The sequence below is a fragment of the Ornithodoros turicata genome, chromosome 1 (assembly GCF_037126465.1).
Source record: "Ornithodoros turicata isolate Travis chromosome 1, ASM3712646v1, whole genome shotgun sequence".
Taxonomy (NCBI): domain Eukaryota; kingdom Metazoa; phylum Arthropoda; class Arachnida; order Ixodida; family Argasidae; genus Ornithodoros; species Ornithodoros turicata.
This window is the reverse complement of record NC_088201.1, coordinates 142,174,365-142,197,124: the sequence shown is the minus strand read 5'-3', so window position 1 is coordinate 142,197,124 and position 22,760 is coordinate 142,174,365. Positions and strand designations below refer to the sequence as shown.

Below are 22,760 nucleotides of genomic sequence, written 5' to 3'. Positions count from 1 at the left end.
CAACATATCGAACACCCAACAAAATCAAACAAACAATCAGAGATACCCTCTTTTCAGCTGTACCATGCGACTGTCTTCTTGGTAAAATCGGTGATCTGAGGAAGAGAGCAGCGAAAAATTGCGCGCACTTGTGCTTGACTTAAAAAAACCTGAAGCATATGCCAATAAACCAAGAAAAAGACACTCATGTCTGGTATCTGATAGTGCCACATACACAGACGCATTGTCGCAAAGAAAGCACAGGACAGGGATGCACAAATTTCCTTAGGTGAGCAGGGAAAAGGCTTAAGACCTCAGGAATAATAGCAGAGTCACTGGACATCGCTACGCGGCTAACACAAGATAACAACAACAAGATAATAGCGGCGGGTAAAATTGCAACACTGCTAAACAAGCCCCAACATGCCATCATGACGTCGCAAACCAGGAAAAAGAAGCACGCGCGCGCACACAGCAGCTCAGGAATGCACAAGGAGAGGTGCTTTATATGAATTTCTACTCCACACACTCAGATACCAGCATTTCTGCACAAATACCTATAACGGCTGACTTCCTCAACATATCGAGGAAAGCGAATACTAACACTCAACATATAACAAAAAACAAACAAATTCCATTCTCATGAACTCTCTCCTCTGCCGAGCGGCTTTCTCCTGCTCTACCTGGATGCTGACTGTTTCCCCTCATCTACATTCTGAGTAAAAGCTGTGAAAGGAGAAAAGAACCGCGAAAAATTACACGCATGTGTGCTCCAATAGCTGTAACTGCAAGAAACCGTAGCGCACGCCAATACACTGAGAAAAAGACACCTATTTCTGCCACCAGATAATTCTTGCATAATGCCACATACACAGTCGCATTACCCTTGCGTAAAGAAAGCACAGGACAGGGATACACAAATTTCCTTAGGTGAGCAGGGAAAAGGCTTAAGACCTCAGGTCACCACACATCGTAGTACCCTCGCGATAAATCTTTTATTCCAGCGCCGGCAGAATGTATTCAGAAAAGGCTTCGGGTGTGTAAGGTCAGCCCAAGGCGTGTTGATAGGAGCGCGCTGCTCTGTTGGGTACCCGAGCTTGCAGCCAGCGATGCTGGAATGATTATTTTATTTTATTTTATTTGGAGTCATTATCGGCTCACCTATTTAGTGAAGACCTATGAACACGGTTTGGTTTAAAAATGATGAGAGCTACAGTGTGTAGCGAATGATGTTCACATTTACGCGCCTGTATAATGATCGCTGCGTAGAAGCACGGCACCGTTTTCTTCGTAGCGAACATGCATTCCTTTCGTTCTTTATTGGTTCGCGCCGGCCGAGTGACGATATCCTATTACATCCGGAACGAGGACCGATTGTCTTGCGTAAGCATACATGTCTGTGCCGTCTTTTGACGATGGCAGGATAATTATTGACCTGAGGAATAATATGGATTTATGTGGTTGTGAAAATAGACTTTGCGTTTGTGAGTGTGAAAATGTTAGTGTGTGTGTGTGTGTGTGCCTGTGTGTGTGCGCGCGCGCGCACGCGCTGGGACCCCACTTGACAAGTAAGTGTTTGCCTTTTCGTGTGGCACGAGTGATACATTTATGTACTATTGCGTGAAATAGTGGTTTAAAAAATAAGGGCAGTCGCGTTTGCATTGCTATATGTAGGATAGGACGAGCGTTTTTAATGGAATTGCCTCGCGAACCTGGCGAAGTCTTTGTTTTGGGCAGGGTATTTTATGAGTGCCCGACGCCGGTCCTGCTGTTGTTTGTTTGTTTGTTAGTATGTATCTGTCACGTTCGTAGCGCTGTTCAAGCGCTAGCCGCGTAGCGATACGCGATGATTCTCCGATTATTCCTGAGCGGTACGACTTAAGCCTTTTCCCTGCTCACTTAAGGAAATTTGTGTATCCCTGTCCTGTGACACAAATGCGTGTAATTTTTCGCGGTTCTTTTCTTCTGTCACTGCTTTTACTCAGAATGTAGGTGAGGGGGGAAAAAGTCAGCATCCAGGTAGAACAGGAGAAAGCCGCTCGGCAGAGGAGAGTTCATGAGAATGGAATTTGTTTGTTTTTTGTTATATATCGTTGAGTGTCAGTATTCACTAGAGGTGTGCGAATATTCGAAATTTCAAATATTGTTCGAATATCGTTGATATTCGAACCCTATTCGCATTCGAAAATTTGATAATCGAGAAATTCGAATATTTCAAAATTTCGAATAATGGAGCACAAGCGCCAGCATTCCCGCTAAAATGAACAGAATTCCAGGTATTGGGATTAATCTTGCGAAAATTCCACGTTTGGCACGTCCTTAGCGCGATTTCCAATTGGAATCGGACTTCATGTGCATCCAGCAAAACCGCAAATTGGCTTCACAGCATGCTTTCGCGCATTGCGTGCAGCCAACTTTAAGGCGCAACGTCTGGTAGGCTACCTAGCCGATTTGATTTTTTTTTATGTGTGCTTTCGTTATTTTTTAAAAGATAATACAGACTCGAAGAAGTGTTTGTTTGTTTGTTAGTATGTGTCTGTCACCTTCGTAGCGCTGTTCAGACTTTATTTTCTTTGCAAAAATTCAGACTTTATGGTATTAAGCTGTTCGAGTAGAAGTGACTTTCTGCGCTCGCTTAAGATAGATTGTGTATCCCTGTCCTGTGCTTTCTTCACGCAGGGCCAATGCAAATGAGTATTTAGCATTATGCAATAATTATCTGATAGCAGAAAAGGGTGTCTTTGTCGCAGTTTATTAGCGTGTGCGTCGTTCTTTTATTTATTTTTTTTCTCTTATAGCTATGCGAGCAAAAGTGCGTGTAATATTTCACTGCTCTTTTCTTATTTTCTCTACTTTTTATGTAGAAGAAAGCCTCCTGCGTAAAAGCTGAATAGTGCTCTACCAGTGGAAGTGGGGTTGTTTGTTTGATTTTGTTGGGTGTTCGATATCTTGACGAAGTAAGCAGAGCTTAATTTTGCAGGTTTTTGAGCAGAAATGCTGGTATCTGAGCACGGAGTACAAATTTATATATTTCTCTGCTCCCTAAGAAAATTTGTACGTCGTTTTCCAAGCAGACCGCGTTTAGTTTACGCAAAATAGAAAAATGAAGTTGTGTATGCTCTATGATGATCCGCCGCAGGCTTAGGCCTTTTCCCCGATCACCAGTGTTTTCGCATTCGATGTCGCATGTCTAGACTTGTTCAGTAGTGTTGCAATTTTTACCCTTCGCTAATATCTTGTTGCTGCCGTCTTGTGTTAGACGTTGAGCTTCGTAGCGATGTGCGGTAATGCTACGATTATTCCAGAGCGCTCCGTGTGTTTAATGCGTTGTCCTCTGTGCGTTCGTGCGTGTGCTTTTTCCCCTGATTTGTGACGTCATCGTGGCATGTCTGGTCTTGTTTAGCAGTGTTGCAGTTCTTCCCGCTGCTAGTATGTTGTTGGTGTCATGTTGTGCTAGCCGCGTGGCGATGTGTGGTGACCTGAGGTCTTAAGTCTTTTCCCTGCTCACCTAAGGAAATTTGTGTATCCCTGTCCTGTGCTTTCTTTACGCAAGGGTAATGCGACTGTGTATGTGGCGTTATGCAAGAATTATCTGGTGGCAGAAATAGGTGTCTTTTTCTCAGTGTATTGGCGTGCGCTACGGTTTCTTGCAGTTACAGCTATTGGAGCATACATGCGTGTAATTTTTCGCGGTTCTTTTCTCCTTTCACGGCTTTTACTCAGAATGTAGATGAGGGGAAACAGTCAGCATCCAGGTAGAGCAGGAGAAAGCCGCTCGGCAGAGGAGAGAGTTCATGAGAATGGAATTTGTTTGTTTTTTGTTATATGTTGAGTGTTAGTATTCGCTTTCCTCGATATGTTGAGGAAGTCAGCCGTTATAGGTATTTGTGCAGAAATGCTGGTATCTGAGTGTGTGGAGTAGAAATTCCTATAAAGCACCTCTCCTTGTGCATTCCTGAGCTGCTGTGTGCGCACGCGTGCTTCTTTTTCCTGGTTTGCGACGTCATGATGGCATGTTGGGGCTTGTTTAGCAGTGTTGCAATTTTACCCGCCGCTATTATCTTGTTGTTGTTATCTTGTGTTAGCCGCGTAGCGATGTCCAGTGACTCTGCTATTATTCCTGAGGTCTTAAGCCTTTTCCCTGCTCACCTAAGGAAATTTGTGTATCCCTGTCCTGTGCTTTCTTTGCGACAATGCGTCTGTGTATGTGGCACTATCAGATACCAGACATGAGTGTCTTTTTCTTGGTTTATTGGCATATGCTTCAGGTTTTTTTAAGTCAAGCACAAGTGCGCGCAATTTTTCGCTGCTCTCTTCCTCAGATCACCGATTTTACGAAGAAGACAGTCGCATGGTACAGCTGAAAAGAGGGTTTCTCTGATTGTTTGTTTGATTTTGTTGGGTGTTCGATATGTTGAGGAAGTCAGCTGTTAAAGGTATCCGTGAAGAAATGCTTGCATCTGAGCGCAGGATAGAAATTCCTGAAGCACGGCACCCTCAGTGTAAATTAATTATTTTGGATATGAGTCTGCTTCCCTGCATGACAAGGCTGAAATGGGAAGAGAGAAAAAATTGGAGCGCTTCATTAGTAGCGATCCAAGTAATAGGGCAATTATAGTTTCCATAGAAAGTATAATTTTAATGGGCTCCTCAAGTTATAGTTTAGTTGTAGTTTTTCTAAACTGCAATGCAATAATCATTAATATAGTATAGGAATGCTATCGTGTTCCCGTAAAGGCGTTCTGTCTTGTGCTTTGGAATGCGCGAATAGAACTTTGCTCCCAGGCTTTCCCGCCTTTATGCTCGCAATGCGCGAATGGAACTTTGCCCACCCGGCTTCCGCGCCTTTTTTGCTCGCAGGTGTAGCCTCAGACAACGAATGTATGAGCATAGAAAGGGTCACGTATTACATAAGCCTGGAGGTGATGTTGAGTGGTCTCACTTATTATTTTAAAAGAGCAGTGGCAGTTTACTGTAATTCTAATGACCATGATGAGCCTTTGGGGTGAAAATCGTTAATATGCGGGGTGCTTTTTTGTTGAATTTTAATGAGAGAATCAATGTCATTAAGAGTAGGACAAAGGAAATAATCTTGCGATTCAATAAATAATAGGAGTCTTTGTCGGTGTCTTCTTCAGACAGGATGTGATGACGTCACGCAGTCTGTAGCAATGCATTGACCGTTACTGGAAAAAAGTGTGGCAATAGAAAAATAGTGTGTATTGTCCTGGGCAGATTTATGATGAGCACTGTTTTTGAATAAGAGGAGTGCGTGTGCTTAGAAATAGTTTGATGCTGGTTTCCTTCTTTGTTTCTTTTCGCTTTTTCCCCCCTTGTCTGACAAACATGTGCTGAGATGCCTGGGCTTGTTCTGACATGCTTTCCTTCTACATGTAGTTTTTTTTCTTTTTGTACAAGGCATATTCTTGACGATAGTGCTGCCTTGAATGGGAGTAGAGCTATTCTTAATAATTTGCGATTCATTTAGTTCAGAGAGTAACCGCGAGGGGGACAGGTGTGTGACTTTATGTCTTGCTGAACCATTTTTTTTTCCTGTACAGTAAGACTTTGGGAATGAAATGCTACAATCTCCTCTTGTCTATGGTGCTCTTCTGCAATAGTTTCCTATGCAATCGTTATAGAAGAATAAAGGAAATAATCTTGGGATAGTGATTCAATAAATAATAGGTCCCCTGTCTAGAGCCCACACGTCCTTGAGCCACGCAGGTGCATGATGACGTCATACCGTGGCTTCACTGCAGATTGACCAAAGGAGCATTAGTGGAAAAAAACAGGGTAGCCCTGAGACAATAGGATGACGTCACGACCAATGAGAACCGCCAGCAGGGGGCGCAAGGATTCACTTCTCTCTTGGACACTGACGGGTCTCGACACGCAAATTCTGCTCCTGGCGTTGGCCGTCAGTGGAAGAGCGTAGCTTCGGTGGGGTTCTGTCTGCCTCTGATGGGGTGCGGATGTGGTTCGTCACTGGTGAATGGTGTTCGACGATGCAGGTGGATTTTGTGACGAGCGGATTTACAATGAGCGAATGCTGTGAACAGGAAAAATGATGGTGAGTGCCTTTTTCACTCTGTTCAAGTGTTTGTTTTCCTCTGTTGCCCAGCAGTCGTACAATTTGTCCTGACGTGCCCCGATATGCATGCTTTCCTTTGTTGACGCTTAGTATTTTTTTCTCTTTTGACAAGGAACATTGTTGTCTTGACGATACTGCTGCCCTGAGTTCTGCGCTCCTGGTTACCCGTACTCTGTGTTGATTTGTTGAGTGCCTAGTCCTCTTATTTGTCGTTGATGGAGTTACGTGTTAGGATATTTTGTTCTTTTGCAAGTCTCATTTAGTAAGACTTTGGAATTCCTACGATCAGCTTTCATGCATGGTGCTCTTCTGCAATAGTTTCCTATTCAATCGTTATAGAAGAATAAAGGAAATAATCATGGGATAGTGATTCAATAAATAATAGGTCCCCTGTCTAGAGTGTACGCGTCCTTGAGCCACGCAGGTGCATGATGACGTCATACTGTGGCTTCATTGTAGATTGACCAAAGGAGCATTAGTGGAAAAAAACAGGGTAGCCCTGAGACAATAGGATGACGTCACGACCAATGAGAACGGCCAGCAGGGGGCGCAGGAATGCTCTTCTCCCTTAGCCTCACGACCAATGAGAACTGCCAGCAGGGGGCGCAGGAATGCTCTTCACTCTTAGCCTCTCGGAGGTGGTTGCCCCAGAGGGCGCTAGGAGCGCGTATGCGTAGCGGCCGCGGAGCGGCGCCCGAGTCAGTTTCTCTCCGGCTGTCGCAGAAAGCAGACGTGCGCTCCCAGCGCTCGCTCAGTTTCTGGCTGGTTGTCACGGAGAGCAGTCGCATCGGTCTGCGCTCCTGCTGTGGTGAGGTGATTTGTTGTGTAAGTAATGCTTTCGTCAACTTTGTTCCCGCTTTGTTTGCGATTTTCGTGCCTTTCTCACTTGGCCTCACGACCAATGAGCAACGAGAGAAGAGGGCGCAGGAATGCTGTTCACTCTTAGCCTCTCGGAGGTGGTCGCCCCAGAGGGCGCTAGGAGCGCGTATGCGTAGCGGCCGCGGAGCGGCGCCCCAGTCAGTTTCTCTCCGGCTGTCGCAGAAAGCAGACGTGCGCTCCCCGCGCTCGCTCAGTTTCTGGCTGGTTGTCACGGAGAGCAGTCACATCGGTCTGCGCTCCTGCTGTGGTGAGGTGATTTGTTGCGTAACTAATGCTTTCGTCAACTTTGTTCCCGCTTTGTTTGCGATTTTCGTGCCAGTGCTGGTTGCTGTTGTCCGGGCATCCTCGGCATTTTATATCATCTTCTGCCTTGGGAACGGCAGTAGCGCTGGCGTGATTCTTAATAATTTTGTTGTGAGATTAGTTGAGAGAGTAACTGCTAGGGGGTGCAGCTGCGGGGCTTTATACAGGACAAATAAGCATTACGAGTCAGTTTCTGCCTGCCTCTCGGATGGAGCAGTCGCATGGTTCTGCGCTCCTGTTGTGGTGGGATCATTTGTTGTGTAACTAGTTCTATTTTCTTGTTAGCTATTGATGGTTTGCATACTCTTGCTTTCCCAGCCTCTGTATTACGAGTGTTTTTCTCCTTGCATGTCCAGAGCTGTCCTAACTTGCCCAGACATGCCATGATGACGTCACAGCTGACGTCACAGGATGTCCGGAACTGGTGCTGCGATGCTTTGCAACCTGCCTCCGTGCTCCGTCGCCCAGCGACAGTCAGCGGCCGTTCCGGACCGCTTTCTACAAGATGGCGTCGTTGATCTTCAACTAAACTCCTTCTCTCCACTCTATCTCTATCTTTTTATTTTATTTTCTACCTATTTTTTTATTTTTTATCAGCTCAAGTAGCCGGCAACTCACACAGTGGTCTGGACGTGTCTTAGATGGTCCCCAATTAGTGTAATGACTCCCTGGTGGGTCCTGATTAATGTGGGGGGTCCCAATTAGCTCTAATTGCTAATTAATGGCGTCCAGGCGACATTGTGACTTGCCGGCTACTTGAGCTGATACACTACTACTGTTAACTATTGTTTGTTTAATTAGTGCTTTCCTGGATGGTCCGGTGTGTACCCCCTGTTGTGCTCTTCAATCGAAATGACTCGTATTTAATAGCATTGAAATGATTTGAGCATGGAATAATTAATTATTTACATGTATGATTTTTTTATGTTGATTTACAACATGAAGATGGAGGTCACATAGAAGAAGCTCAGACTTGTTATGGTAGGAATTTTAATTTTAATTATTATTGTATGGACTAAGAATCTCTTCCTTAATAAAAGTTGTGTTCCTGAAGGTTCTTTAATAAATATTATCTGCTCTGGGGAAGCGATTGTCTGCGCGCTCGAGTTATCGAATCTATCCATTTGATATTAAATTGGTTTAACTGCAGATATTACGATATCATAAAATTTGTAGTGTGTGTGTGTAGGATGTGAATGTTGCCTGCAGAAATTGTTCATTTCAACTTTACACCTCTCTATGCTGATTGCTAGTACTTTAGATTAATAAAATATTTTCACTTGTACAAATGTGTATGTCTGTTGCTTGCATGTCTGGACGCGAGAAGGAAAGTACGCTATGTTAAGGGGAAGCATGGGGAGATGAAACAGGCCTACTGAGCATGGCCAACCTCTCTTCTCCTCATAAACAAACAAACAAACACTCTTCCATGGAGTGGACTTCCTCACTCAGGATGTATTGTATGTGGAACTGGGCCGGAGAGGGAATAAGATGGGCGGGCAATAACATTTTGGTTGGTGGTTATGTATTTTGCATGTTCATGCATGCTCGAATGTGAGAAGGAAACCCCTCTCTACGCGACGCGCGGCCGCGAAACGCGCGGGGCGGTCTTGGTGCGCGCTCCTTCTTGGCGCGAACAATCTTGCTCCAAATACCTTCCTATCTAGAGCGGTGGGTACCGATGGTCACCAGTATCTTCGGTTCTGCGAATCTCCCCCGCTCTACTACTGCAGTCAACCGTCATCCTTTCGAACGTGTGGCGCGCGTTGGCTCCGCCAAGGGAATGTTTTGAAGCTTGTAAGGTGAGTAACATTGTATTACTTTTGTAGCCAATGCGGTTTGTATTGGACATACGGCCATTATACGCACGTAGTGGAGAGCTCGTCCCGGTGGCGGGATTCCCGTGCAATCCGCATGTGACGAGCACGACGTGCAGGCTTCACCGTTAGCATGCTGCTGGGTGCATTATTTGTTGGATAGGACGCTTTCTCAGGAAGTAGGTGACTTTGTGTAGAAATCCCCTTGCATGCCGTGGAATGAAATGTCCGATCTAGGAAAGGGCCTGTGGACAGTGGCATGTCCTCACTTTGTTTTACGTTCTACACGGGCGGCAAAGATGAGGAGTTGTGAGTAAAAGAACAGTAAACGAGGTAGCCACGTCCTGCGTCCCTACTAAATCTCAACGCGGTGCCGCGGAAGCCACAGTAACTTGTCCAGCTACTCCTGTGAGTTTTCGACAGCGACCCAGTTACAGTAAATTACTAACAGCAAGTGGGTGTCTTTTGGTAATTACTTGTAGTGGCCTTATTACATTGCAGTGCAAAAGGTAACTCCAGGTACTAAAGTAACTGAAAAAGTGAGTGATTGCATGCCAAGGAGAGCACCGCATGTGAAAGATTCCTTATCTAGCGTGGGTTTTGTGTTGAAAGGACACATTTGTGGGGTCGAGAGGCCGAACGTCGCTCCCTGGTTTGAGGGGTCATGACATTAGTCATCCTCCGGCTATATTTTGATGAGAATTTTCTTTCGAGAAACCAGAAGTAACCACGTTGCCTTACCGATTACTGTAATTAATAACTTCCCATCACAGTGTAGCTGGATTTCCTTTCTTTGCAGATGTCAACAGACAAAGACCTGTGTAGTGTGCTTCGAAGAATTTGTAGTACCTGCGACTGCCTTGCGTTTCATCGCAGTGGCGGCCCGCTGATGCCGCGCTCGTGTTCCTACTGCGGTCACTCTCCCACAGTTCATGCTGCATTAACTGGTAATCACTGCAGCTAGTTCGAGCTTGCGGTACACCCACGGCATAAAGAAAAACCTCGCATGACCCTTTTATACTCTTTCTTCGTTTTTGTATTTTTTCAATACATGTATTTACTTGGGAGAGTGACTGACGTGCAAGACGCCTCCAACAGCCTGTGCATCACTGCGCATGACGTAGCAGATTCAGACACCGGTGACATGAGTCTGTTGACCAGCTGTTGAATCCACCTAACGAAAGATATTCTTATATCTAGATGCGGGTTGCCCAAGCAGCTTCGGGGCAGATGAAACCACGTGTAGTGGTACTACGCAAAAAGCTGAGGAGTCAGCATCTATGCAAGTCGAGAGCTTCCTTTTCATTTCACATTATTCCTGAAGAGTGCACAGCAGAATGACATGATGACAATAGCTTCTTTATGACAATTAAATTGCTCATCGTTAAAGCGTGTCTTTTATTCTAAATTTAAATTGTAGTTAACTTCTTGAGGTGAGATGTCCAATGTTCCAAGCCAACTTCGCTTTGTATTGCGGAGTCACAGCAGGAGTCACCGGTAAGCACAAAACAACATAACTGCTCTCCGGAAAGTGGGGTGATTCGCTGACATAATTGAAATAAAATGGGGAAGCTGGCTATTTAGCCAATGGCATCAAACGTCGCCGTATATGCTGACAGCAAAGTGTGGGCAATTTTCGCTATTTTGATCAAATTATTTTGCGTGCCTTTCAAAGAATAGCTCATATTATTCACAAAATATTCAATGCCCGTTGTGTTTCTATAGAACACTGTGTGGGGTCAAACTGGGCAGTTTAAGAGTTGAATTCCGGAAATTAATTTTATTGAGCTTAACGTTGAACGTGTCACTCTTTGTGATGGCAAATTTGCTTACCGCACGAGAGCTGCTTGTCCCATGTGTTTTTTTTTTTCTATTACCTAATTTTCTCATAAAAGTCAAATTGTATTTTTCGGCAATCACAATACAATTGTCTTTCAACATCCTGTTATGCATGTTTTTAACTTGGCAGATTATTCATGAAATCAATGCTTTTCTGCTTTTGATAACTCTAGTCATATCGAAGTTATCTGTGCATCTTAGTTCACAACTGATATCCGGTGCCAAATTACTTGGTGACGTTTTCCGGATGCACCGAGTGCGGAGTGATATTTTTACACATCTATATGTGCGCAATTTTTATCGCTGTATGACATGCCATTTGACGCAAGAGTATGACATGCCATTTGAAATAAAGTTTGTATGTTTTCCTACACCCCGGTTTAGTGGTTTGACTGCTCGTCGTGTTGCAGTTGCAATATTGTGTCCTGTGCCGCGTGTGCTGTCTGCGATTCTTGTTCTGTAGCACAGAAATATGCTCTATGTCTTGGAGGAAAACAGCTCGAACGGCCACACAGTACGTGACAATGCGTGCACCCTCGTGCATCCGAGAACGCATGCACCGTGACATGGAAGGCCTGTCTTCATTCTTCGACCTAACACTGTCCTCTCGGTTCCGGGAGAGAAGTGGCATCTGAAATCATTTTCTTCCCAGAATCGAAAGGAAAGTGTCAAGTCCTAGAATCGAGGCAGGTTTTCCATGTCAGGCGGCACGCATTTGCGGGTGCACGAGGTGGCACGCATTGTCGCGTGCTCTCAGCGGTATGATGTGCAGGACATAGTAAGTGTGTCTTTTTGCCGCTTAGTAGATGCGGCATCTCATGCTGCGTGCTTCTGGCGCTGTGAGGTTACTGTGAGAGTTAGCGGTACGCTATATACAGCTCTGTAAGTGATAAATCGTGTCGCATAATTGGGTGTCACAATAATAATAATAATAATAATAAAGTGCCTCTTATTTCGCGTCACATGTCTAAGAGTGCATAAAACGGTCGTCGGGGAGGTGTCGCTTGCGGTGCGGTTTCTGGGAATTTTTTTCCGAATCGTGTTACGTCTGGAACTGGCAAATTTTAAAAATGAGGCTTCCAAGATTCGGGCCCAGATCTAGTGCCTTCAAGGGAAAAAAGGCAACTTCCTCCATCTGTTACAGCACTGATGTGCCACTTCACTAACACCCACATTTTTGTAACAATCGTATTTACTGTTGTTCCGTGGATGAGCGATTGCCTGATCACCCCCATATGCCACTATGTCTGTATTGACAAACAAAATGTAGAGAAAATGGTGTGATTCGTCAAAATGCAAAGAAGCTGTGTGCCCCGTGTGCGAAACTTCGTAGCTTTGCAATGTTGTATATATCACAAGTGATCTGCTGTGTGCTCGGTACGCTCTGCTCATTGTGTCTTGTGTTCTTTATCTCAACCATGACGGATCTAGGGCTGGGAGGCGGGCAATCGACTCCGCCTCCTAATCATTCGGTACATTCCTCTTCCTACCTGTGCCATGCGCTGCGACAAAGAACCCCGCTTCCCCAGTAAAGGGATAATCTGGATCTGCCCTGCTTCCAACACAGATCACTTCACATGTGGTCTGCGCAAATGTATCGTCATGTTAAAATGAAACCGAAATCTTTTTTACCTTCCCACTTTCGCGCTGGGCTAGTTCCCAAGCACATACAGCGCTTTGCTATCCAATGATGGACGAAGAAGCAGGGGAAGACAACGCTTGCCGATATTGAGCTCCTGCCAAGTTTACCACTGTTTTTTCTAGGGCTAGGTTTCTGTTGTCCAATGAAGATGTTCCGCTTGCTCTGACGTTTCGGAAGCTTGTGGAAACCTGTGTTGCCACAACACCCGTTCCGTCGCCGAGGAAGATACAGCAAGTGAAATGTGCTAACAACAAACAACGGTTTATTTCACAACTTACAGTGCAGAACAGGCTCAATCCTCGCCCAACAGAAGCAACGCCAGATCCCCCTGTGCCGCGTCTTTTTATCCGCTCTTGTCTGACCCCGCCCCTCTCATCAGCTAGGCAGGAGCATTCGAGCAGCCACGACTGTGGTGCCCCACACTTCCTTCCTCCAAGTCCAGCGACGAACTTTCGACCAGTCACACATCGTCCATGTCGATAAGCATATCTTCGGCCGGACGGACTGCGGAGGTCCTCACGGAGCAAATCAGGACGTAAGCGACGGACAGTCGCCAAAGCAGCAGACAAGTCGCCCGGAACACGGGTGGCCTCAGTCTTTGACCTATGAAGTTGGCCTCGTCGATGCGTCGTCCTGTGGATTTATGGCACCCCGCATTATGGGCACAAGAGGTGCCGTTCCTCCTCACTGCAGCGGGGGGTGATTCGGGTGACGGTCCGACAGTAGGAGTACTCCAAAATGGGGCGACGGCTCTGCGCTGGTCGTCTGTTCACAGAGGTCGTGGCCGAGCTGACCACGTTGTCCTGGATGCCCAAGGGACTGGACGACCATCAGCGACAACAGTCCAGAGATCACTTCCAGAGATGGCTTCCAGAGCCAGAGCCAGAGAGATGGTCAGAGATGGCTTCCTGAGTGGCTATATAGCAGTCCAGAGATTCCGCAGAGATCACTATAGTGATCTCTGCTCCGTCGATGAATGCGCGAAGGGTCTGCCGGAAGAGGGTGGACGTTGATGCTGGGTACTGGGGGCTCTGTTGTCTGTTGTCTATGCTAGGTCAAGGCGATCAGTCAGTTGGACCCTCTTGCGGGGTGGCATCTCCTCAGGGGAAGGAAAAAAAAGGAATACGGTGAGAAAGCAATTCCAAGCCGCGAGAACCTGAAAAGGCTCTCCCCGAGAAGATTATACATGAATAATGCGAAGCAGAAATCAAACTAAGAAAGACCAACTATACAAGAGCACTGGGATATAGCCACTGTGACAGAGGCGGCTACGTGTGCCGTCTGCGGGCACGAAAACTGTAGCAACTGGAACGTACGGGAGTAAGATCCTGATCGAAGTCTTGATGAGAAACCTGAACGTCTGCTTCTTCGCCCTCGGTGTGTCGGAAGTATTAAGGTCCGAGATGTGTACTAGCCCAGTTTCTTCGCCCGTGCCACAGCGACGATGCCTGTATGTGAGACAGGAAGAGCACGCACTTACCTCGAAGGGACCATGTCACTTACTTGCTAGTGAATCTGCAAGGACTCGTGACGTATCACTGAGCGGGTGAGTCCCTCGAAGAACAAGGTGACCAAAGCTGTAGGGGAGATTTCGTCGTCCTCGGTTGTACTTGCGAGCCTGGTCCAAACTTGCCACGTCCAGATTCTCCCGAGCCGTCCGAGCTGCATCTTCCTGTCGGCTCCGGAGGTCCTCAGCAAACCTTGAATAAGCAAGCCAGGTACCGTCCCGGAGGCGTAGAGCAAGCTCCAGTGGAAAAGATGCCTCTCGTCTCGAGTTCAAGAACGCTGGGGTGAAGCCTGTAGATCTGTTGACTGTTGTCCGTGTAGCGAACTGCAGCTCAGCCAGGCAAATATCGCAATCACGGTTGTGCTAACTAGTGAAAGCAACCAATATTATTTTCAGGTTCCGATTAACACGTTCGGCAATATTAGCCTGAGCGTGATACGGGGAGGTCCTCTTGTGCTGAATGCTTAAGACAGCGCTAGAATCTGAGAACACCTTACTTGTAAAATAGGGTGCGCTATCTGTAATGAGCTGAGCAGGAAACCTGAACCGTCAAAATGTGTCGAGTAGTCTTTCCCACACTCTCTGGGAAGTCCGCGTCCTGAGAGGAAACAGCTCAGCCCATTTTGTAAAATGATTATGCTTTTCTTGAATGGTGGGATCCACCTTCACTGTGGGCTCGAATCCGTTCAAAAAACGTGATTAAATCCATATTCAAATCCTTTCAAGATAACATGATTCAATCCGGATTCGAATCATTTCGGTTGAATGTGATTCAATCCGAATCCAAATCCCGCATGAATCTGTCGTCAAATCTCAAATCAAATCCAAGCTCTATGCATTACTGCAAACCGAGTCCCAAATCGAATCCACCCTCTTTCCTGCAGGCCTAAATCCGGATTTAAATCAAATCCTCGGATTCAAATCCCCAACACTGCTCCGGGCACTAAGTGCGACACGCTCCATATATCTAAGGCTTCTACTGCAAACTGATGTCACGCTTCGGTGGTTTCTGATACAACGACTCCCGTATAGGAGTGCATTCATGCTCTGTTGTGCCACCGCCCCATTTGCATTCTTCACATCGTTGTGTTCTTATTGTGTTACTAATTTCGCAGGCCATGGTGAATTCTTTTGAGGGCCGGTGCTTCAGAGGGGAATGTTACGACAACTTGAGGTACCTGGTTATCCGATATGGACAGCGTAAGTGGATGTTAATGATGTTAATTTATATCATCTCAACGTATGGTCTCTCGGTGTTAAACAAAAACCTTCAGTGGCCAGATGCATCGTCACCCACAAAGACATTCGAAATACAAGTGACCGACGAAGAATGAAACCCGGGATGGCAAAGGGCTAGATAACGTTTTAGTGAGGAGAGGCTGAATTAGTGACAACAATAATGCTTAAATAGTATGATCTTAATTCACAGCCGTGCTGTAAATGTCGGGACTTCCACAGCAGCGATGGCTCGATTCAACCCTCTTTGTTTTCGGAGCTGTGAGGCCTGTTCCCCACTTCATTACTTTCTTATGAGTGTTTCGAGAGTCATGTAGCCACGGTCGTCATGCCGCATTGCAGTGCCAGGGGACAACTGTGGTGTGAGTGTCTCGAAGGTCTCTGTGTCGACGACTAACCTTAACGTGTTTTTTTATTGTTTATTCACGTTCCTCAAATTGGCTCTGTGCAAAAGTCGACGAAATGCCTATAGGATGAAAGATGAAAGTCACTGAAAAGGTTAGCCAGCTGTAGGAGTTAGCCTTTCACCTAGCCTAGTGAGCCTTTCACTCTCAGTTTCACTCTTCAGTGAAAGGAGGATGAGTGAGAGAGAGTGGCTGGTTTGTCCCTTCAGATGACGCACCCTGGAAGTCGCGGAGAAGACGTCAGTTGGTAGAGCCCTGGACCCGCAATCCAGAAGATGTGGGTTCGACTCCTACAGCTGGCTAGCCTTTTCAGTGACTTTCATCTTTCATCGTTAATTTCTTAGGCAAATTGAGGCTTTGTATGTATTTGTCCCTTCTATGTTGTTCCAACCTCAGAACATCAGTTCTCTCATGTTCAACAGTATCCGCCTGCGTTGATCCCGTCGTATGAATGTGTGCATGAGTGTGCAAAAATGTAACAGTGAAAGGAGGATGAGTGAGAGAGTGGCCGGTTTGTCCCTTCAGATGACGCACCCTGGAAGTCGCGGAGAAGACGTGTTAGCTTAGCTCAGTTGGTAGAGCCCTGGACCCGCAATCCAGAAGATGTGGGTTCGACTCCTACAGCTGGCTAACCTTTTCAGTGACTTTCATCTTTCATCGTTAATTTCTTAGGCAAATTGAGGCTTTGTATGTATTTGTCCCTTCTATGTTGTTCCAACCTCAGAACATCAGTTCTCTCATGTTCAACAGTATCCGCCTGCGTTGATCCCGTCGTATGAATGTGTGCATGAGTGTGCAAAAATGTAACAGTGAAAGGAGGATGAGTGAGAGAGTGTTGCTGGTTTGTCCCTTCAGATGACGCTCCCTTGAAGTCTCGCAGAAGGCATGTTAGCTTAGCTCAATTGGTAGAGCCCTGGACCGGCAATCCAGAAGATGTGGGTTCAACTCCTACCGCTGGCTAACCTTTTCGGTGACTTTCATCTTTCATCGTTAATTTCTTAGGCAAATTGAGGCTTTGTATGTATTTGTCCCTTCTATGTTGTTCCCAGCCTCAGAACATCAGTTCTCTCATGTTCAACAGTTTCCGCCTGCGTTGATCCCGTCGTATGAATGTGTGTATGAGTGTGCAAAAATGTAAGAGTGAAAGGAGGATGAGTGAGAGAGTGTTGCTGGTTTGTCCCTTCAGATGACGCTCCCTTGAAGTCTCGCAGAAGGCGTGTTAGCTTAGCTCAATTGGTAGAGCCCTGGACCGGCAATCCAGAAGATGTGGGTTCAACTCCTACCGCTGGCTAACCTTTTCAGTGACTTTCATCTTTCATCGTTAATTTCTTAGGCAAATTGAGGCTTTGTATGTATTTCTCCCTTCTATGTTGTTCCCAGCCTCAGAACATCAGTTCTCTCATGCCTATAGGAGCAATGGATGAAAATTAGTTTGGCTGTGGTGCAATAGATTGATATCCTGTTTACAGATTTCATATTTCCTTTACACGGTGCTCTTCCGTGCTAGTCTACGGAAATGTTTACTTTGTTTCGCTGTTAAGTAGTAGAAAGGCAATTTCCCAATTGTTATCCCGTGCCGCAAGACAGCTTTCCCGCATAGCAGCTGAACATAGCAGCGGAGAACACCGGCGGAGGGAAGAAGAGGGTGGGGTTACCGCGAGTCCTGCAGACCAAGCTTGTGCCGTAGAGAAACATGATTGGAAATTTACTGTCCAATGATGCTGGTAATAATTAGAGAATGCAAATTTGCTGCGTGTAATTTATTCCTTCTGGGAGAGAAAACAGTATGCAAAGTATTGCTTGGCACGGCCTGGGGAAAATAACATGAAGCTGACGTAGACGGCCGGATAAGCTGGCTCCATTAGAGAAGAAAGAAAGTAAGTAAGTAGCGCAATAGTTGGTGAATAAATAAGAACGGTCACGTGGCGGTCGGTGGACGCCGATGAAATCAGCTCAGTGTGGACGCGCATATTAGTAGTAGCTGCAGTTCTATCAGCAACGTCCTGTAGTAAAGCTATCGGTTGAGAAGCTCCCACCGAGCTCAGACCCTCTCGGACATTTCATTATGGCCAATCAGGGCTCATGTCGGGAAGCACCATCTCGTCTACATTTAGTTACCACAACAATGAAGAACTCAGTGCCGCGGATAATACGGTCCTTCTACCATTATCACTCGAGATTTTTTAACAGCGTCAATGACGTCGAGCTCAACATAAAGCACTCGAAGTCATACAAAGGCGATCTATATAGACTCCAGACTGTCCTCGTCCTCTACTTTACAGTGGTGCACCTCATCACGTCTCGTCTTGACTGTCAAGAAGACCCCATCACGACAGAGCCTACGGGGCACTTTGGATCCACTTGGAAAATGGATTCGTGTTGGCTGTGCCTGCCACATTTCGTAACTGTTAGCGCTAGACAGTGCGTGAACAAACAACTGCAGTAATTAGTAGTGCACTTTTTTATCGCGCGTCCAAACTATCTCATTAAACAAGCCTAGCGAGAGGGTGTGGCTGATTCGTATAATAAGATCTGCGATTATTCTCTGGAAGACAAGAGGCATAATTAGGCGCATGACATAAAGATTTTTATGAGATATGAGCCGTGATAGGCAAGCTTGCATCTATACCATTCTATCTATGCCTCAGTAGTATAGATTCGAGCCCCACAACGACATCCTTTTTCTAATCCAGTTCTAGGAATTTCTAATCCACCACCCATTTCTAATCCAGGTGAAGCCAGGTCTAATCCAGGCTCCACCACTTCATGGTGATCCATTCAATTTCTATGTGATTGGCTACCCTTCATTGCCGCATTTGTTCACTCACTCATAGACACCAAAATTATCTATTCTATTCAATTCTAAGTTGGCTCATAGGCTTCCAAATCGCTCGTTTTTCTAATCCATTTCTAGGAATTTCTAATCCACCAGCCAATTCTAATCCAGGTCAAGCCACTTCTAAGTCCTCTGGTTGGTTGGTCACAGCTCCACCCCTTCATCCATCAAATTTTTATGTGATTGGCTACCATTAATTGCCACAACATCTGCTCACTCGCTCGCAGACACCAAAATGATCTATTCTATTCAATTCTAAGTTGGCTCATAGGCTTCCAAATCGCTCACCTGTCTATCGGTCCGGGGGTGGTCACTTCCATCCATTTCTAAAACCTAGTGATTGGCTTGTTGGCTTCCTGTCATACATGCTCGATAGACTCATTTGTCATTTCCACTCTCTAGTTACTCGGTCACACGCTTTCAACTGTATATTGCTTCATAATTCCACGCTGCAACATAGACAACCGCTCGTGGGTCAATCCCATTCATTTCTAGGCCAGCTCACAATTCCTTCCAAATTGCTTATTGGTCCTGGGCGGCATTCTTTTTTAGCCTGCGTCGACTCTCAGCAATGGTTGGCACACAAAAACATGGTAAATAGTTTTCAATGTTTATTGAGTACATCATGGCAGTCTCGGAGATATTGTAGTTCTCCCTGGGGACACATCCATGCACGCTGTATATCTCCGCTAACATCCATAGTGTTCTTCACATAGGTACTATATGGATCACCCAGGCACTCATCCCTCTCTGTCCATGACCCAGAGGCAAACCGCAGGAGAGAACAGCATGTGACAGAAGCATTAATTCTCTTCCTGCACATCTTCTGAAGCAAAAAAGAACATTATGAGCTTCACTAGTTATATCACCCACTTAAACTTACCATATTCATAGCTTCCATAAGGATAGGAGTCGATGTCATTGCACAGGTATCTCTTGTCGTCGTATGCCATCAGACTTCTTTTGACATTTCTGATGGTGTACATACACTGCTTCTTTCCAACGATTGATACTTGTTCATTCGATACGCTCATGTGATTGAACAAGGTATTGCAGTACGTCTCATGGAGGAGGTGCTTGCGTACAATATTCTTTTTGACCCCTTTAGCTCTTGCAATTTGCCTTCCTCCAGCTAATTTGATGGAGTACATTTTAGCTTTCAAACAGACTACTTCCTCAATAGGTACACTACCAGTTTCGCTTTTGAATGCCCCAAGCCTTCCACGATTCTTTTCACTGTACAGTGGATGATCCCGATCGAAGGAAGACAAATCTAAGTGGTCGTCGGCAATCGCTCGTAACTGATCTTCATAGTCCTTGCAGAACAGGCCGAGGATCAGAGAATCCGTGTCAAAGTAACAGGTAATCACCGGACAAGTGAGCTTACTCAGCAAGGTTTCATAGTAGAATGAGTACATGGTTAATTTACTCAGTTCCAAGATCGTAAACCCAATCTGGAGCGGGAAATCGCATCGCACTTTTCTTTTGCGCATTTCGTACATGACACAATCCGGGGACAAAATTTCCATCCTCACGCATTCCGCCCGACTCCCGAGGCGACTCGCCGTCTCCTCATCGAAGGCTACTCGAATATCACGCATGTTAAATTTATTTAGAAGTGTTCTCCCAAAGACTGCATTATTTGAGAGTTTGTAGAAGTTTTTTTCAAATGTCGTGCCCGAGGCAACACGTCTGGCAACATTGTCCTCGATGTAGGGACGCAGGAATGGCGCCTGGCGAAATTTTAGAATTCTGTGAATTTTTGTCACCCTCATGCCTAATCTACAATAGAGTGCGAGCAGCGCGTAATGAACGACGTACTCGACTTTGTCCTTGCACGTAAGCAACAGCTTTTTGCTGTTAGCGGGCTGATACATTAATTCTTCGAGAAGCCCTTGCTGGAATGGCGAGAGCCATTCCTTTGGGACGACTGCCTTCTCAGGAGCCAGGGGAAAGTACCGTGTCAGTGCGTGGATAGATTTTGGATACTCCAAGTCACATACATACACGTAGCCAACGTCTGAATCAGTGGGGTGACGCATAAAATCCACGGAGCTAAAATCCTCGACCCATTCGAAATCACCAACGGGGAGGTGCTTTATCATACTGAATCCGTAAAGATTGTTGCAATCTATGTATGATATGTACACCTCCTCTTTATCTGGATCATAGCCACTACACAGAGGGTTGTTAGCCCGCAAATGACGCCTGCTCGCTTGACAGAGCCCGCCTCTAACGCCCGATTCGATGGTTCTGTACATGTCCTCATCGATGATTAACTCCAATTTTGCCTGCGTGTAATTTAGAGCGCATTGCCACGAATAGGATGCCAGAGAAACACAATGAAGCAATTCCAATCCACGCGCGCTGTAGCACAGACGTCGGAAGTGCTGCATCACGTCTGCATGTAGTAGGGCATCTGTTTTCAAGTACAGTGCATTATAATCTCTCAAATTTGAGCATCCAAAATGTTCAAATACGAGCAACGCATACTGGTAGTCCTCCTCACTTATATCCTCCCCCGTGAGATCGTTTCGAAAGGAGGATTTTTCTGGCAAGGCCAATTCATCATACACTGCAAAAGAACTGACATGGCTGTACGGGAATACACCTTTACGAAGTAAAATTTCGTAGTCCTTTCCAAATGCCTGCTTCAAACATTGGAATGCCTCTGCACCACCCATGGATTTGACGGTTTCCACGAGCTCCCCCAGCGACGAATTTAGATATTGCATGGTATCTCTAAACAGGAAGGTGCCAATTTCGAACGAACGAATTTTTTCCATGGAGCTGGCCACAATGAAGGGAGGTCGCTTCCACCCAAGAATGTGAAATTCCCGCAGCAGCCCGGCCAAATCGTAGGACAAATTGTGTACCATGATCGGCAATTTTTCCCTCGTCGTGCACGCGACGTTACAGGGGTTACACAATGTCGCGATATAATTTGTCTCGCCCGCACTACAATGCTTTGAATGGTCGTGATGGCGGACACGGGGTAGATCTTCGGTAAACTCCTGTTTACAGTACGCACAGTGGGTAGCAGCTCTGTGCTCAGCGCATTGCTCATCATTCAGCACCATTGCGGCGGGGCAAGCGTTCAGGGCGATCATCTCATCCCGCATTTCCATCAATGCTCGCACACACTGCCTCGCAGCATCTTCCCCATGGTGCGTCCTGATGCGCATCACCTTTGAGTCGTGGGTGCGCACAAGCACAGCACAGAAGCTAGAGGTAATGTGACGTTGCATGCCAACACCACTGGGTGCGAGTACGCTCTCCGTGTCCAACGCAACGACGTAGTTGTACTGCTGCATGTACTGTATTTTAGTAAATTCTACAAAATTTTCTCCGGGTTCACAAAATTCTAGTAGGATTTCGTTCACGTCCGCGCAAAGGCGTCGATGTTTCGCCATGCTCTTTTCCTCATTAAAAGAGCGAGTGCAACGTTCGCATACGAAACGCGTGTTCTTTCTCGTCAGCAAACGCTCGAGGGACTTAATTCCGAAAAAATGCTCGTCAACCTCCAATAAGTGAATTTTCTTTTCGCTTTCCAGTTTTGGGGGTCGTGACACGTGCACTCCCTGATCGACGTACGCGTACACGTACACAGATATCCTATTTTTCTCTTCGAACTCATCCAGATCAGAGAAGGATACAGGGAAGTGACTAGGCCACCAGTACTCTGTTGCATAATTTTCACATTTTTTCCACGAATTCCTTTCCTGTGGATGCAGGAGAGCGAGTGTATTGTATTTAAAACATTCACCCTCCTTGTGTGCTGGTAAATGGATATTCGTTAACACGTTCCTGCGTTTAGCCAAATTTGTGGGAAGTACCCCCTCGCATCCAAACTTTTTAGTTTTCACAGCGGAAATACACAATTGAACTTTTTGCACGTCAGTGGATACAAACCCACTACCCTCGCGCTGGTAATTTTCAATGCGCCCGGTGGACTCCTGAATCACATCCATCAAAGTATTTACGATAGCTCCATCGCTGTGGACTTCGCGAGCAAGCGCCATAAAATGAGCTATGTGTGCGGTTACATCCCCTCGATTTTCTTTCATCATTAGAACGTCAGAACAAATGCAAAACCTAAAGGGTATTCTTTGCGCTCGCAAAATAGCAATTATATTGTGGAGGTGGTTCATTAAATATTGTCGCAAGTCCTCTACTCCCTGATCGTGAACAGATGCCAATAGCACAAACGCTTTGACGATACCT

General features: G+C 45.9%; 2 protein-coding genes, 1 long non-coding RNA gene and 1 other non-coding gene across 7 annotated transcripts in view; 3 read left to right on the top strand and 1 right to left on the bottom strand.

The window, feature by feature from the left end:
- Nucleotides 1–22,760, top strand: part of LOC135370169 (uncharacterized) — a 113,666-nt gene that overhangs the window by 50,077 nt on the left and 40,829 nt on the right. Inside the window, exon 4 of one of the 2 annotated variants that reach the window (XM_064603872.1) lies at nt 15,176–15,260. The exons of the other annotated variant lie outside the window; for it this stretch is intronic. Coding sequence (XP_064459942.1) covers nt 15,176–15,260 — 85 coding nt within the window. The remainder of the gene's footprint in view (nt 1–15,175; nt 15,261–22,760) is intronic. 2 annotated transcript variants of the gene reach the window in all.
- Nucleotides 1,415–7,910, top strand: LOC135370163 (uncharacterized). The gene is made up of 3 exons (XR_010415233.1): nt 1,415–1,547; nt 5,742–6,052; nt 7,612–7,910. It is a non-coding gene; the product is annotated as an uncharacterized LOC135370163 (long non-coding RNA).
- On the top strand, nt 16,258–16,330 carry Trnaa-cgc (transfer RNA alanine (anticodon CGC)). Its single transcript has one exon. It is a non-coding gene; the product is annotated as a tRNA-Ala (tRNA).
- Nucleotides 19,128–21,654, bottom strand: LOC135370145 (uncharacterized). 3 transcript variants are annotated; one of them, XM_064603838.1, is made up of 2 exons: nt 19,420–21,654; nt 19,128–19,351 (listed from the first exon to the last, which is right to left on the bottom strand). In XM_064603838.1, the coding sequence occupies exons 1-2, from the start codon at nt 21,644–21,646 to the stop codon at nt 19,245–19,247; spliced, it is 2,334 nt and encodes a 777-aa protein (XP_064459908.1). In that variant the 5' UTR covers nt 21,647–21,654; the 3' UTR covers nt 19,128–19,244. The 3 variants fall into 3 exon arrangements, with proteins under 3 accessions (XP_064459908.1, XP_064459916.1, XP_064459924.1); XM_064603846.1 differs by having other exon boundaries at nt 19,261–19,362; XM_064603854.1 differs by having other exon boundaries at nt 19,261–19,359.

Excerpts from the sequence above, each read along its gene's own strand:
- LOC135370145 (XM_064603838.1), bottom strand. The coding sequence starts at position 21,646 with ATGATCGCCCTGAACGCTTGCCCCGCCGCAATGGTGCTGAATGATGAG. Across the intron at positions 19,352-19,419 it reads TTATGGAAGCTATGAATATG|GAAGAGAATTAATGCTTCTG; the intron begins GTAAGTTTAAGT and ends GAAGATGTGCAG.